This window comes from Rhinoraja longicauda, chromosome 27 (genome assembly GCF_053455715.1).
Source record: "Rhinoraja longicauda isolate Sanriku21f chromosome 27, sRhiLon1.1, whole genome shotgun sequence".
NCBI lineage: Eukaryota > Metazoa > Chordata > Chondrichthyes > Rajiformes > Arhynchobatidae > Rhinoraja > Rhinoraja longicauda.
Window position 1 is genome coordinate 2,040,312 of NC_135979.1, and position 16,448 is coordinate 2,056,759.

The 16,448-nt window shown below is 49.8% G+C and overlaps 1 protein-coding gene across 1 annotated transcript; it reads left to right on the top strand.

Annotated features, from left to right (window-relative positions):
• Positions 1-8,798: 8,798 nt before the first annotated feature.
• LOC144606615 (schlafen-like protein 1) lies at positions 8,799-15,032 on the top strand. Its single transcript, XM_078422887.1, has 3 exons — positions 8,799-9,134; positions 11,480-12,157; positions 14,847-15,032. Exons 1-3 carry the CDS (start codon positions 8,799-8,801, stop codon positions 15,030-15,032), a joined length of 1,200 nt encoding a protein of 399 aa, XP_078279013.1.
• Positions 15,033-16,448: the final 1,416 nt, after the last annotated feature.

Genomic DNA, 16,448 nt, shown 5'->3' on the forward strand with positions numbered 1-16,448 from the left:
GACGTGCGGGTCTGTAGGTTAATTGGCTTGGTAGTAAGGAAATAAAACTGCCCCCAGTGTGTGCCAGATAGCATTAGTGTGCGGGGATCGCTGGTCGATACGGACACGCTGGGCCGAAGGGCCTGTTTCCGTGCTGTGAGGTAGCGACCAAGGGTGGGAGTGATCGGTGGAGAAGACCAAAGGCCGCAGACGGTGGAATCTGTGAAGGAATGGAATGTACAACTAGAGGAGGGTGGATGGGAACGGGAGAGGGGCCGGGAATAGATTGGGAGACCCAGCGTAGGGATACAAGAGTGATAAGTTATAGAAACATAGAAAATAGGTGCCGGAAGAGGCCATTTGGCCCTTCGAGCCAGCATCGCCATTCATCGTGATCATGGCTGTTCGTCCACAATCAGTAACCAGTGCCTGCCTTCTCCCCATATCCCTTGATTCCACTAGCCCCCAGAGCTCTACCTAACTCTCTCTTAAATTCATCCAGTGAATTGGCCTCCACTGCCCTCTGTGGCAGAGAGTTCCACAGATTCACAACTCTCTGGGTGGAAAATGGGTTTTTTCTCACCTCAGTTTTAAATGGCCACTTAAGTGCTACTAAGGGGGTAGAGTTCTGGAGTCATGCAGCGTGGGAACGAGCCCTTCGGCCCGACTTGCCCGTGCCAGCCGACCAACCTTGGCTTCCAAGCCATGTGGACCTTGTCCCTAGTCTGGAGCCTGGCAGGAGAGTGGGCGGGGTGGGGCGGCACTGGTGGGCATCATGTGTCACGGCCCTTTGTTACATCAGGTCACGGGCACAACTTTTATTTAAATAAAACAAAGAAACCCACTGTCAGACTGTGGAAGAAACACACCGATGATTAAGGTATTGCTTTAGAGAGACCATGATAAGTAGACAGAGGTTGTATCTGAGTGCTACAGATAGACACAGTGCATCGGGAACCACGTCCCCTTTGATCTCTCATTTTCACACCCCGCCCTTCCTTATCTCTATGTCCCCCTCACCCCCTGACTCTCAGTCTGAAGAAGGGTCTCGACCAGAAATGCCACCATTCCTTCTCTCCAGAGATGCTGCCTGACCCGCTGAGTCACTCCAGCACGTTGTGACTTTTTTGTAAACCAGCACCTGCAGTTCCTTGTTTCTACTGGTTACCCCGGCACTTTGTGTCTTGTTAGAAACATAGAAACATAGAAAATAGGTGCAGGAGTAGGCCATTCGGCCCTTCGAGCCTGCACCGCCATTCAATATGATCATGGCTGATCATCCAACTCAGTATCCCGTACCTGCCTTCTCTCCATACCCCCTGATCCCTTTAGCCACAAGGGCCACATCTAACTCCCTCTTAAATATAGCCAATGAACCAGCCTCAACTACCTTCTGTGGCAGAGAATTCCACAGACTCACCACTCTCTGTGTGAAGAAATGTTTTCTCATCTCGGTCCTAAAAGACTTCCCCCTTATCCTTAAGCTGTGACCCCTTGTTCTGGACTTCCCCAACATTGGGAACAATCTTCCCGCATCTAGCCTGTCCAACCCCTTAAGAATTTTATATGTTTCTATAAGATCCCCCCTTAGTCTTCTAAATTGTTGCTTCTAGTTGGGGGTTTGGTGGGTCTGGGGTGGTTGGGGGGGGAGAGTGTGTTTGTTACCTGACTCCCGAGTCAATGATCAACCGTGCAAGAAGGAACAGCAGATGCTGGTTTATATCTACATCTGGTCTACACCTCTCGTCTCCCTCTCCCCTGACTCTCAGTCTGAAGAAGGGTCTCGACCTGAAACGTCACCCTTTCCTTCTCCCCAGAGATGCTGCCTGACCTGCTGAGTTACTCCAACATTTTGTTGCTAGCATTGGGAAACCCAACTGGTTCCTCCAAACAGTCTGAGGAAGAGTCCCGACCCCAAACGTGGTCTGTCCATCCATTCCCTCCCCAGATGCTGCCTGACCTGCTGAGTTCCTCCGGCATTTGGTGTCTTTAAGATTCCAGCATCTGCAGGCCCTTGTATCTCCACAATGGTGAGCACTGGCAACTATTGTTCCAAATTATCCAGACAGACAGACAGACAGACAGACAGACGGACAGACGGACAGACGGACAGACGGACGGACGGACATATAGAAACATAGAAAATAGGTGCAGGAGGAGGCCATTCGGCCCTTCAAGCCAGCACCGCCATTCATTGTGATCATGGCTAATCGTCCACAATCAATAACCTGTGCCTGCCTTCTCCCCATATCCCTTGATTCCACTAGCCCCTAGAGCTCTAACTCTCTCTTAAATCCATCCAGTGATTTGGCCTCCACTGCCCTCTGTGGCAGAGAATTCCACAAATTCACAACTCTCTGGGTGAAAGAGTTCCTTCTCACCTCAGTTTTAAATGGGCTCCACTTTATTCTAAGACTGTGGCCCCTGGTTCTGGACTCGCCCAACCAACATTGGGAACATTTTACCTGCATCTAGCTTGTCCAGTCCTTTCATAATTGTATACGTTTCTATGAGATCCCCTCTCATCCTTCTAAACTCCAGTGAATACAAGCCTAGTCTTTTCAATCTTTGCTCATATGGCAGTCCCGCCATCCCAGGGATCAATCTCGTGAACCTACCACTGCACTGCCTCAATTACAAGGATATCCTTCCTCAAATTAGGAGACCAAAACTGTATACAATACTCCAGATGTGGTCTTGCCAGGGCCCTATACAGCCACACACACACATATATACACACACTGACACCCACACCCACACACTCGAGCCTTCCTTCCACACCTTCCCTGTGAGGAGATTATCTTTGGGCTAACCAGTTTGGTTTATTTGGGGTTTTCTGCGTGGGTTTGGACAACCACTGGAGAAGTTTCCTTCCTATAGATTCTGGTCGGGGGCGATTCAGCCATTGCGCCCTCAGGTGGTGGAAGCCTGGCCTGCAATAGAGTCATAGAACATGGAACAGGCCCTTCAACCCATCGAACGCCTGCTGGCCAAGACGCCCCACATCCTGTTCAACCTTCCCTATCCACGTTAGGGGTAGGGCTGGCGTCTCTTGTGGCTTATTGTGTAACATAATAGTAGGTGATACTTGAAGGGGCTTATGATTAAAGTGAAACTAAACTGAAATGGATCCAAAACACAACAAACTTTGCATTTTCTGTTTAAAAAAAAAATGGGCCCATTCTCTCTATAACTGAACGTATGAGCTGAGTAACGAAGAGATAGTGAAAAGTGAAGAGTCTTTTTGTTCAAGATTGTACATTGTCCCGAGTGTGTAAGTTCATGCTGTATCTCCAAGGGTCTAAAAATACAAGGAATGCCCAAGTCCTTCTGCAGAGTCCTTGCTCCCTCTACACTGCCTGCCCCTCCACCTACATTAGCATCATCTGCCATCTTGGCCACAAAGCCGCCAATCCCCTCACCCAAATCATTAATACACAGCGTGAAGAGTGGCGGCAAAATGTGTAGGAAAAAAACTGCAGATGCTGGTTAAAATGGAAGGTAGACACGATATGCTGGAGTAACTCAGCGGGTCAGGCAGCATCTGTGGAGAGAAGGAACGGGTGACGTTTTGGGTCGAGACCAAAAGAGAGAGCTGGATAGAGCTCTTAAGGATAGCGGAGTCAGGGGGTATGGGGAGAAGGCAGGAACGGGGTACTGATTGAGAATGATCAGCCATGATCACATTGAATGGCGGTGCTGGCTCGAAGGGCCGAATGGCCTCCTCCTGCACCTATTGTCTATTGTCTATTGTCTATTGAGACCCTCCTTCAGACTGTAGAAGAGTAGCGGCCCCAGCACCGACCCTTGCGGAACTCCACTAGTCACTGGCAGCCAACCAGTCTGTCGCTGGTCCGGGCCAGACTCAGTGTGGGCCGAATGGCCTGTTCTCATGCTGTATCTCCAAAGCCTAAAGATTCCAACATCTTGTGTCACCACAGCGAAGGGATTCAGGTTTCCACCTCATTCATTGGAGACCTTCGAATCGAATCCGATCTTTAATCGGACTTTACCTTTAATAAGGACGGGTGTCAGGGATTACGGGGAGAAGGCAGGAGAATGGGGTTAGGAGGGAGAGATAGGTCAGCCATGATTGAATGGTGGAGAAGACTAGATGGGCTGAATGGCCTAATTCTGCTCCTATCATTGATGAACATATGAATCTTACACTAAACGTTATTCCCTTTATCCTGCATCCTCACACTGTGGACGGCTCGATTGTAATCATCTTTCCGCTGACTGGATCGCACGCAACAGTAAAAACAAACTTTTCACTGCCCCTCAATAATAAACGACAGATGCTCCTGGATTTACAGTTGGATTACCTTCCGATGAACCAATCGTAAATCAAAAATATCGTAAGTCGAAAACGCATATTGCGAGTCCGGGAAAAGATCAGAATTCAAAATTCGAAGTACGGTTTCTACTGAATGTGTATCACGTTTACACCATCGTAAGGCGAACCGTTGTGAGTCCAGGAGCATCTGTGAACTAATGTGGCCTGTACTGGCCTGAGCTAGTGATCCAAATAACCACCACTGAATTAAATAGAGTTTACAGTGATTCCTCTATTCACAAGGACACACAGGTCACGGGGAGAACGTACAAACTCCATACGGCAGCGCCCGTAGTCGGGATCAAACCCGGATCTCTGCCGCTGTAAGGCAGCAACTCTACCGCTGCGCCACCGTGCCACCGTGTTCTGCTGGCCCAAAGGACTATTTCTGTACACTCTGCTAAATGGGGGAAAATGCTTAGATACGGCAATACTTTACTGAACTGTATGCAACAACAAAAAAATCACTGTGTTTGCACATGTGACAATAAAACACCATCGTCCATTGTGTCGGAAGGAACTGCAGATGCTGCTTTACACCGAAGATAAACACAAAGTGCTGGAGTAACTCATTGGGTCAGACTGCATCTCTGGAGAACAAGGACCAGGTGATGTCTTGGGTTGGGACCCTACTTTAGACAGTCTGAAGAAGGGTTCCGACCAGAAACACCACCTATTCCTTTCTCTCCAGAGATGCTGCCTGACCCGCTGAGTTACTCCAGCACTTTGTATCTACCATTGGCCATTGATTGATTATTAAATCAGTTGAAGTTTGCAAAATGATTTACGCTTTGAAAGACACAACTTAAATAATAGGTGAATGTTACGTTTAGTGATACAGCGTGGAAACAGGCCCTTCGGCCCACCGAGCCCGTGCCGACCAGCGATCCCCGCACACTAACACTATCCGACACACACCAGGGACAATTTACAAATTTACCAAGCCAATTAACCTACAAACCTGCATATCTTTAGAGTGTGGGAGGAAACCGGAGCACCCGGAGAAAACCCACACGGGTCACGCAGAGAACGTACAAACTCTGTACAGACAGCACCCGTAGTCCGGATCGAACCCGAGTCTCCGGCGCTGTGAGGCGGCAACTCTACCGCTGCGCCACCGTGCCGCCCAAAGATTTATGATGTTTTGACTAATAAGGGATAGGAGCAGAATTAGGCCATTCGGCTCATCATGTCTACTCTGCCATTCAATCATGGCCGATCTATCTCTCCCTCCTAACCCCATTCTCCTGCCTTCTCCCCATAACCCCTGACACCCGCACTAAATCAAGAATCTATCTTTCCACCTCTGCCTTAAATATGTCCACTGACTTGGCCTCCACAGCTGTCTGTGGCAATGAATCCCACAGATTCACCAGCCTCTGGCTGAAGAAATTTCTCCTCACCTCCTTCCTAAAAGAACGTCCATTAATTCCGAATATAATAAATTAATAGTCATTGACTGCTCCTGTGTTGTGACACCACGATGCCTGAAATCTTCAGCAAGTACAGAGTGGTGACTGGGGTCAGTGAAGGAGGCGGTTTCTAACGTTGGAATTCCAATGCTTGTGACCTCAGAATGCCCAAAACTGCCAATGAAGTCACAGTTGTGAAGTAGCAAACATGGCAACCAATTAGTAGGTTAATTGGCAATTGTTAATGACTCCACGTTAGAGTCATTGAGTCACAGTGTGGAAACAGGCCCTTCAGCCCCAACTTGCCCACACCGGCCAGCATGCCCCAGCTCCACTAGTTAAGGGGTTGGAGAGGCTAGATGCGGGAAGATTGTTCCCGATGTTGGGGAAGTCCAGAACCAGGGGTCACAGCTTAAGGATAAGGGGGAAGTCTTTTAGGACCGAGATGAGAAAACATTTCTTCACACAGAGAGTGGTGAGTCTGTGGAATTCTCTGCCACAGAAGGTAGTTGAGGCCAGTTCATTGGCTATATTTAAGAGGGAGTTAGATGTGGCCCTTGTGGCTAAAGGGATCAGGGGGTATGGAGAGAAGGCAGGTACAGGTTACTGAGCTGGATGATCAGCCATGATCATATTGAATGGCGGTGCAGGCTCGAAGGGCCGAATGGCCTACTCCTGCACCTATTTTCTATGTTTCTATGTCCCATCTGCCCGCGTTTGGTCCACATCCCTCCAAACCTGTCCTATCCATGTACCTGTCTAAATGTTTCTCAAACATCTCAACATCTCCTCTGACATCTCTGGGTAGACTGGATAGCCCGCAATCAAAAGCTTTTCCCTCTACTTCTGAACTCAACTAAAGATAGACACAGAGAGCTGGAGTAACTCAGCGGGTCAGGCAGCATCTCTAGGTGACGTTTCGAGTCGAGACCCTTCTTCAGACTAGATTAATGTAGATTTCTGAAAACAGAACCACGTTAAGGGGTGGCACGGTGGCGCAGCGGTAGAGTTGCTGCCTCACAGCGCCAGAGACCCAGGTTCGATGCTGATTACGGGTGCTGTCTGTACGGAGTTTGCGCGTTCTCCCCGTGACCGCGTGGGTTTCCTTCCACACTCTAAAGACGTCCAGGTTTGTAGGTTAATTGACTTCGACAAAAAATTGTGAATTGTCTCTAGTGTGTGTAGGATAGTGTTGGTGTGCAGGGATCGCTGGTCGGCATGGACTCGGTGGGCCGAAGGGCCTGTTTCCGTGCTGTATCTCTAAACTAAGCAGTTCTTTGTTTCTACCACGTTGCCTCGCCATGTTCTCCAGAGTTGCTGCCCGAGCCGCTGAGTTACTCCAGCACTGTGAGTTTTATTTGTAAACCAGCGTCTGCAGTTCCTTGCGTAGTTTACACCCGAGATAGACAGAAATTGCTGGAGTAACTCAGCGGGTTAGAGTCTGAAGAATGGTCTCGATCCGAAACTTCACCTGTTCCTTTTCTCCAGAGAAGCTGCCTGACCCGCTGAGTTACTCCAGCACTTTGTGTCTCCCTGCATTTCCTTGTGTCTATATTTTGTTCTTAGTTTTAGTTTAGAGATACAGCGTGGAAATAGGCCCTTCGGCCCATCGGGTCCGTGCCGCCCAGCGATCACACCGTACACGAACACTATCCTACACACACACACACACACACACCAGGGGGGACGAGGGGGTTGAAGGCTTTGTGGCAAAGTTTGCAGAAAATAGATGGATGGAGGAGGGGTGGAGGGAGGGGCAGATAGTGTAGAGAAAGCAGGGACTCTGCAGAAGGACTTGGACAGGTTGGGAGAGTGGGCAGAGAAGTGGCAGATGGAACATAGTGGAGCAAAGTGTGGAGTCATGCATTTTGGTAGTAGGAATAAAGGTGTAGACTATTTTCTAAATGGGGAGAGAATCCAGAAATCAGGGGTGCAAAGGGCCCTGGGAGTGGAGGATCCTGCTGGTGCAGGATTCCCAAAAGGTTAATCTGCAAGTCGAATCGATGGTAAAGAAAGCAAGGGCAATGCTAGCATTTATTTCAAGAGGGTTTGTACACAAAAACAGGGATGTAATGCTGAGGCTGTATAAGGCGCTGGTCAGGCCACATTTGGAGCATTGTGAGCAATTTTGGGCCCCATATCTGAGGATGGATGTGCTGGCTCTGGAGAGGGTCCAGAGGAGGTTTACAAGAATGATCCCATGAATGAGTGGGTTAACGAATGATGAGCGTTTGTCGGCATTGGGCCTGTACTCGCTGGGGTTTAGATGAATGAGGGGGGACCACATTGAAACATGCCGAATGGTGAAAGGCTTGGATAGAGTGGATGTGGAGAGGATGTTTCCACTAGTGGGAGAGTCTAGGACCAGAGGGCACAGCCTCAGAATTAAAGGACGTTCTTTTAGGAAGGAGATGAGGAGGAATGTATTTAGCCAGAGGGTGGTGAATCTGTGGAATTCATTGCCACAGGAGCCTGTGGAGGCCAAGTCAGTGGATAGATAGATTCTTGGTTAGTGCGGCTGTCAGGGGTTATGGGGAGAAGGCAGGAGAATGGGGTTAGGAGGGAGAGATAGATCAACCATAATTGAATGGTGGAGTAGACTTGATGGGCTGAACGGCCTCATTCTACCACTATTATGACCTGGGGACAATGTAGGATTTTACCTAGCCAATTAACCTACATTCTCTGAATGCATTCAAGAGAGAGCTAGATAGAGCTCTTAAGGATAGCGGAGTCAGGGGGTATGGGGAGAAGGCAGGAACGGGGTACTGATTGAGAATGATCAGCCATGATCACATTGAATGGCAGTGCTGGCTCAAGGGGCCGAATGGCCTCCTCCTGCACCTATTGTCTATTGTCTATTGTCTACAAATCTGTATGAATTTGGGGTGTGAAATCTGACCCTTCACTTCCAGAAAGAGGATTTCTGCCCTTAACTGGGGGACGAGTCTCGACAAGGTAACTTGACCGTCACATCTTGTGGGACAATGGAGGCTTCGTACACGGCACCGAAGATGTGAGGGTTTACTCCAACCTGCAGCAGGTCCAGAAGATGCATTTTTGGTGAGGCCATGGAAGATGAGACTGTGGGGGCTCCTTGTTTGTCACTGTTTGTTGGCAACCTGAATCCAGACTACTCCAAGGAGCTGCTGAGCTACAAGCTGAAGGATTTGCTCGCAACCATTGACGTCGGCCTCCAACGGCACGACATAGATGTCTTCAGGAAGCACAAGCGGGCGCACGCGTTTATCCGGCTGAAAACAGACGTGGAGGTAGTACACGTCCTGAAGCAACTGCAAGAGCCTGGCGTCCTGGAGCAGAGCGACATGAAGGCGCTCGTGGTTAAAGGGAAAACATTGAAGGTCGCCAAGGATATTCGGGACTTTGCAGAATCCACTTCCGACAAGGTAAAGAAAATATCACGCTGTTGTTTTTCCTCTCTGTGCATTGTTTATATTCTGTTTGTGGGGAGTGGAGTTCATTTCTACAGGGGGCTGTGGAGGACGAGAGTCACTGGGTACTTGTGAAAAGCAGATATCCACAGGTTGTTGAGACTACAAACGCTCCCCGACTAACGATGCTTCGACGTACGATATTTCTAATTTTTTTTTTAGATTTAGAGATACAGCGGGGAAACAGGCCCTTCGGCCCACCGAGTCCGCGCCGCCCAGCGATCCCCGCACACTGACACTATCCCACACACACTGGGGACAGTTTTACATTTACCCAGTCAATTAACCTACAAACCTGCACGTCTTTAGAGTGTGGGAGGAAACCGAAGATCTCGGAGAAAACCCATGCAGGTCACGGGGAGAACGTACAAACTCCGTACAGACGGCACCCGTAGTCGGGATCGAACCCGAGTCTCCGGCGCTGCATTCACTGTAAGGCAGCAACTCTACCTCTGCGTCACCGTGCCGCCAACTTTACAACGGTGCGAACGCTGGGCAATGGAGGCGCTTCCCGCCACCCGATCAGGTGCATTAAACGCATTTCGGCGCACGATATTTTCGGTTTGCGATGGGTTTATCGGAACGTAACCCCATTGTGAGTCGAGGGGCACCTGTAGTTTAGTTTAGTTCGAGTTTAGAGAAATGGCGCGGAAACAGGCCCTTCCGTCCGCACCGACCAGCGATCCCCGCACACTAACACTATCCCACACACACCAGGGACAATTTTACACTTACACCAAGCCAATTCACCTACAAACCCGTACGTCTTTGGAGTGTAGGAGGAAACCGGAGCACCCGGAGAAAACCCACGCGGGTCACGGGGAGCACGTACAAACTCCGTACAGACAGCACCCATAGTCGGGATGCAAACCAGGTCTCTGGCGCCGTGAGGCAGCAACTCTACTGCCGCGCCACCGTGCCGCGCCACCGTACCGCCCTTCCATGTTTAAACAACACTGTTAGATATCAATACAAGTGCTAATGGAGCATAATGGCTGGTGGAAGTATGTGGAGGCTTTGGAGAGGGTGCAAGAGGTTTAGGTATATTATTGTCACATGTAAACGAGGTACAGTGAAACACTTGGTTCTGCACGCTATCCAATCAAATCTGACAAGACTACACACAAATACAGTCAAGCCAAACTCAAGTCCAACAGGTAGAGCAAAGGGGAAGATACAGAGTGCAGAATATAGTTCTCAGCATTGCAGTGCACCAGTTCCACAGACAAAGTCCAATGTCCGCAATGGGGTGGAGGTGAATCGGACAGGACCCTAGTTTTTGTTTACCAGATTGATCCTGGATTAAAGGGTTTTACCTCTAAGGGGAGGTTGGACAAACTGGTGTTGTTTTCTCTGGAGTGTCGGGGGTCGAGGGCAGACCTGATAGAAACATGTACAACAGATTTAAGGTTCCATCCTGACTACGGCTGCTGTCTGTGTGGAGTTTGTACGTTCTTCCTGTGACCGCGTGGGTTTTCTCCGGGTGCTCCGGTTTCCTCCCACACTCCAAAGACATGCAGGTTTGTAGGTGAATTGGCTTCTGTAAAATGTCCCTAGTGTGTGGGATCGCAGGTCGGCGCGGTCTCGGTGGGCCGAAGGGCCTGTTTCACGCTGTATCTCTAAACTAAACAAAAACTAAATATAATTAAGATGAACTGCAGATGCTGGTTTATACGATAGGGGCAAAGTGCTGGAGTAACTCAGCGGGTCAGGCAGCATCTGTGGAGAACATGGATAGGTGACGTTTCACAGAGTGCTGGAGTAACTCAGCGGGTCAGGCAGCATCTCTGGAGAACATGGATAGGTGACGTTTCAGGTTGGGACCCTTCTTCAGACTAGTCTGAAGATTGAAGACTCTGAAGGGTCCCAACCTGAAACGTCACCTATCCATGTCCTCCACAAACTTGTTGTCCCCTCAGGTTCCTATTAAATCTTTCCCCCTCACCTCAAATTCGTAACTCTCTAATCCTTTTGTCTCACACCTTGTGTGTGTGTTATCGAACTGTATTACCTATTTCACCTGTCACCTTCCAGGCTTTGTGCTGCGCCCTCCTCTCTTCCAGCTTTCTCTCCCCTCCCCCACACAATCAGTCTGAAGAAGGGTCCTGACCCGAAACATCACCTATCCATGTTCTCCACAGATGCTGCCTGACCCGCTGAGTTACTCCTGCACTCTGTGAAACGTCACCTATCCATGTTCTCCACAGATGCTGCCTGACCCGCTGAGTTACTCCAGCACTCTGTGTTCTACCTGAGGTCAGATGGGCAAGAACTTACCTGTGCATTTTGAATTCCCCCAGAGTAGTTCTTCAGATCTATTGAATCAGGAATCCCAGAGCCAGCCACAGAAGGAGAAGAAGAGACTGGATCCGATTCAGGAAACATCGGGATGGTCCGGTGGGAAACCTGCCCAGGTGTGTGTCAAGATGGCGGAGTACCTGACCACCCCTCTGAGCGGCACCAAGTCGGACAGCGCCATCATCTGCGGGGAGATCGTTGGCCAGCAGAGGCTGTTCTACGGAGCGCTGATGGGCAGCGAGACCAGGAACGTGGAGTTCAAGCGGGGTGGGGGGGAGTACCTGAACACCACGCTGAAGAACCACGTCCGCAAGTACGTGTGCGCCTTCCTCAACAGCGAGGGCGGCAGCCTGTTTGTTGGGGTGAACGACGACGGGACGGTGTGCGGCGTGGAGTGCAACCACAAGGATGAAGACCGTGTCCGCCTGCTGATCGACGCCATCCTCAAGGGCTTCAAGCCACCCCTCTTCCCCACCTACTACTCCATCACCTTCCTCCCCGTCATCAAGGACGGCGACACGGGCCTGTTCCTCAAGGTGGTGCGGCTGTCTGTGCACACGCCCTGCAAGGACAGTGACATCCTGCTCTACGAGACGGACCAGGGCGAGGTCTACATCCGCAGGGACGGCAGTGTCCAGGGCCCACTCTCTGGCAGCTCCATCCAGCAGTGGTGCAGACAGGTACCGCGTCCCGCCTGACCCCCCCCCCCCCCCACCCCACCCGGCAAACAGGGCAACGCCGCGCCAGACCGCGCCACGATTTTAATTGCCTCGTGGAACTCTCTGCCTCAGAAGGCAGTTGAGGCCAATTCTCTGAATGCATCCAAGAGAGAGCTAGGCAGAGCTCTTAAGGATAGCGGAGTCAGGGGGTATGGGGAGAAGGCAGGAACGGGGTACTGATTGATAATGATCAGCCATGATCACATTGAATGGTGGAGGGGAAGAGAGGGACAGAGGAACTATCTAAAGTTGGAGAAGTCGATGTTCATACCGCTGGGCTACAAGCTGCCCAGGCGAAATATGAGGTGCTGTTCCTCCAATTTCCGGTGGGCCTCACTATGGCACTGGAGGAGGCCCATGACAGAAAGGTCAGACTGGGAATGGGAGGGGGAGTTGAAGTGCTCAGCCACCGGGAGATCAGTTTGGTTAATGCGGACCGAGCGCAGGTGTTGAGCGAAGCGATCGCCGAGCCTGCACTTGGTTTCGCCGATGTAAATAAGTTGACATCTAGAGCAGCGGATGGAATAGATGAGGTTGGAGGAGGTGCAGGTGAACCTTTGTCTCCCCTGGAAAGACTGTTTGGGTCCTGGCTCGAAGGGCCGAATGGCCTACTCCTGCACCTATTGTCTATTGAAATAAGATTCTGTAAGAATGCATTCTTGAAGTTAGAGAAATGAACAGGGTTGGACAATAGACAATAGGTGCAGGAGAAGGCCATTCGGCCCTTTGAGCCAGCACCGCCATTCACTGTGATCATGGCTGATCATCTACAATCAGTGGGCAGTTCCTGCCTTCTCCCTATATCCCTTGACTCCGCTATCTTTAAGAGCTCCATCTAACTTTCTCTTGAAAGCATCCAGAGAAAATGCAAATAGAAAAAAAAAATGTTCCCAGTGTTGGGGGGTCCGGAACCAGGGGCCACACTCTTAAGAATAAAGGGGAGGCCATTTAAAACTGAGGTGAGAAGGAACTTTTTCACCCAGAGAGTTGTGAATTTGTGGAATTCTCTGCCACAGAGGACAGTGGAGACCGATTCACTGGATGAATTTAAGACAGAGCTCTGGGGGCTAGTGGAATCAAGGGATATGGGGAGAAGTTGGGCACAGGTTATTGATTGTGGATGATCAGCCATGATCACAATGAATGGCGGTGCTGGCTCGAAGGGCCTCCTCCTGCACCTATTTTCTATGTTTCTAATATTACAAAACTGTGGAATTCTTTGCCTCAGAAGGCAGCGGAGGCCGATTCTCTGGATGCTTTCAAGAGAGTTAGATAGAGCTCTTAAGGATAGCGGAGTCAGGGGGTATGGGGAGAAGGCAGGAACGGGGTACTGATTGTGAATGATCAGCCATGATCACATTGAATGGCGGTGCTGGCTCGAAGGGCTGAATGGCCTCCTCCTGCACCTATTGTCTATTGTCCAACCCAGCAGCATGACTGTTCATTTCTCTAATTTCAAGTAACCCTTTGCATCCCCTCTCTCTCTCTCTCTCTCTCTCTCATTCTCTCTCTCACTCCATCCATCGCCCACTCTAGTCGCTGTCTAGTTTTACTGTACGAAGGAACTGATGATAGACACATCATACTGGAGTAACTCAGCGGGGCTGGCAGCAACTCTGGAGAAGGTCGAGACCCTCCTTTGGACTGTCTGAAACGTCACCCATTCCATCTCTCCAGAGATGCTGCCTGTCCTGATGAGTTACTCCAGCAGTTTGTGTCTGTCTTCACTACACTAAACTACCCCAAACTAAATTAAATTAAACTAAACTGCATGACACGAGACTAAACTACGCTAGACTGAACTAAGTTACTATAAACTAAGATAGACACCCAATGCTGGAGTAACACAGAGGGTCAGGCAGCACTTTGGGAGAGAAGGAATGGGTGACTTTTCGGGTCAAGACCCTTCTTCAGACAATGAATAGATGTGAAGAAGGGTCTCGACCCGAAACGTCACCCGTTCCTTCTCTCCAGAGATGCTGCCTGTCCCGCTGAGTTACTCCAGCATTGTGCGTCTACTTTTGACTTTAACCAACATCTGCAGCTTTTTTCCCTACTCTAAACTGAACTACACTAAACTAGACTACACTAAACTAGACTACACTAAACTAGACTACACTAAACTGAACTACACTAAGCTACACTACACTAAACTAGACTACACTAAGCTACACTACACTAAACTAGACTACACTAAACTAGACTACACTAAGCTAGACTACACTAAACTAGACTACACTAAACTAGACTACACTAAGCTACACTACACTAAACTAGACTACACTAAACTAGACTACACTAAACTAGACTACACTAAACTAGACTACACTAAGCTAGACTACACTAAACTAGACTACACTAAACTAGACTACACTAAACTAGACTACACTAAACGAGACTACACTAAGCTAGACTACACTAAACTAGACTACACTAAACTAGACTACACTAAACTAGACTACACTAAGCTAGACACTACACTAAACTAGACTACACACGACTAGACAACAATAAGCTACACTAGACTAAACTACGTGCGACTAGACGACACTGATCTACGCTACACTGGACTAGACTAAACTACGTGCGACTAGACGACACAGTTCTTGGCTACATTGCTTGCCCATTCTCTCTCTCCCTCTCTCCTCAGAAGTGGACAGCAGAGATCAAGAAGCTCCAGGACAGGATCGACACCCTGGTGAAGGAGGAGCAGCACCTGCAGCGTGAGTTGCGGCAGCAGCAGCAGTCCATCCAGGAGCTGCAGCAGCTGCAGCACGAGCTGCAGTCGGTGCACTCCGAGCGTGCTGCCATGTCGAACCTCTGCTGCGTGATCTAACCCCAGGCCAGCCGGCCCAGGGCAGGCTGTCCGCAGCGGCCCAAGCAAGCAGCCGGCCACCAGCGGGTTAATAAAAGCTCTCACGCACACCTGAAATTCTCAACCAGGCTCGGCCCATCCATTCGACAGACGCGGCGCGGAAACAGGCCCTTCGGCCCACCCAGTCCATTCTCACCACCCATCACCTGCTCACGCTAGCTTTTAGTTTCATTTAGAGATACAGCGAGGAAACAGGTCCTTCGGCCCACCGAGTCAGCACCGACCAGCGATCCCCGCACACTAACACTACCCTACATACACTAGGGACAATTTACATTGACGCCAAGCCATTTATTCATAAAATGCTGGAGTAACTCAGCAGCATCTCAGGAGAGATGGAATGGGCGACATTTCGGGTCGAGACCCTTCTTCAGACTGAAGAAGGGTCTCGACCCGAAACGTCACCCATTCCTTCTCTCCTGAGATGCTGCCTGACCTGCTGAGTTACTCCAGCATTTTGTGAATAAATACCTTCGATTTGTACCAGCATCTGCAGTTATTTTCTTACACTACTTTGACACCAAGCCTTTGCAAGACTTTGGAGTGTGGGAGGAAACCGGAGCACCCGGAGAAAACCCACGTGGTCACGGGGAGAACGTACAAACTCCGTACAGACAGCACCTAGCGGAGTCAGGATGGAACCCGGGTCTCCGGCGCTGTGAGGCAGCAACTCAACCGCTGCGCCACCCAAGGTTCTAGTTAACGAGGGCTATTATGCACGAGAATTATTGAAAATAATTGATAATCACATGTTCATTTTTATTTTAAGGCAAAGAGGACACTTACCTTCATTAGTTTGACAATAAAATAGCAGAAAGGTTATACACTCCCAGACTTGCACAAGGATCACCTTCCGTGAACTCTTAAGCTAGATATTACCTCGGTCGGAATCACCTTCCCCATAAATTTGCAAGTTCTCGCAGCAGAATGAGGCCATTCGGCCCTTCAAGCCTGCTCCGCCATTCAATCATGGCTGATCTATCTCTCACCCTCAACCCCATTCTCCTGCCTGCTCCCCGTAACCCCTGACACCCGTCCCCTGCCCGAAATAACTGTCTGAAGAAGAGTCCTGACCCCTAAACGTCACGAATCCATATTCTTCAGACACAAAACACTGGAGTAACTCAGCGGGGCAGGCAGCAGCATCTCTGGAGAGAAGGAATGGGTGACGTTTCGGGTCGAGACCCTTCTTCGGACTGGGAGTCAGGGAGAGGGGAACAAGAGATATAGGTATTACAGAGGAGATATCTCTCTCTATAACACTAACTATATCTCTCGTCTCCTTCTCCCGACTCTGTCTGAAGATGGGTCTCGACCTGAAACGTCGCCCATTCCTTCTCTCCAGAGATGCTGCCTGTCCCACTGAGTTACTCCAAC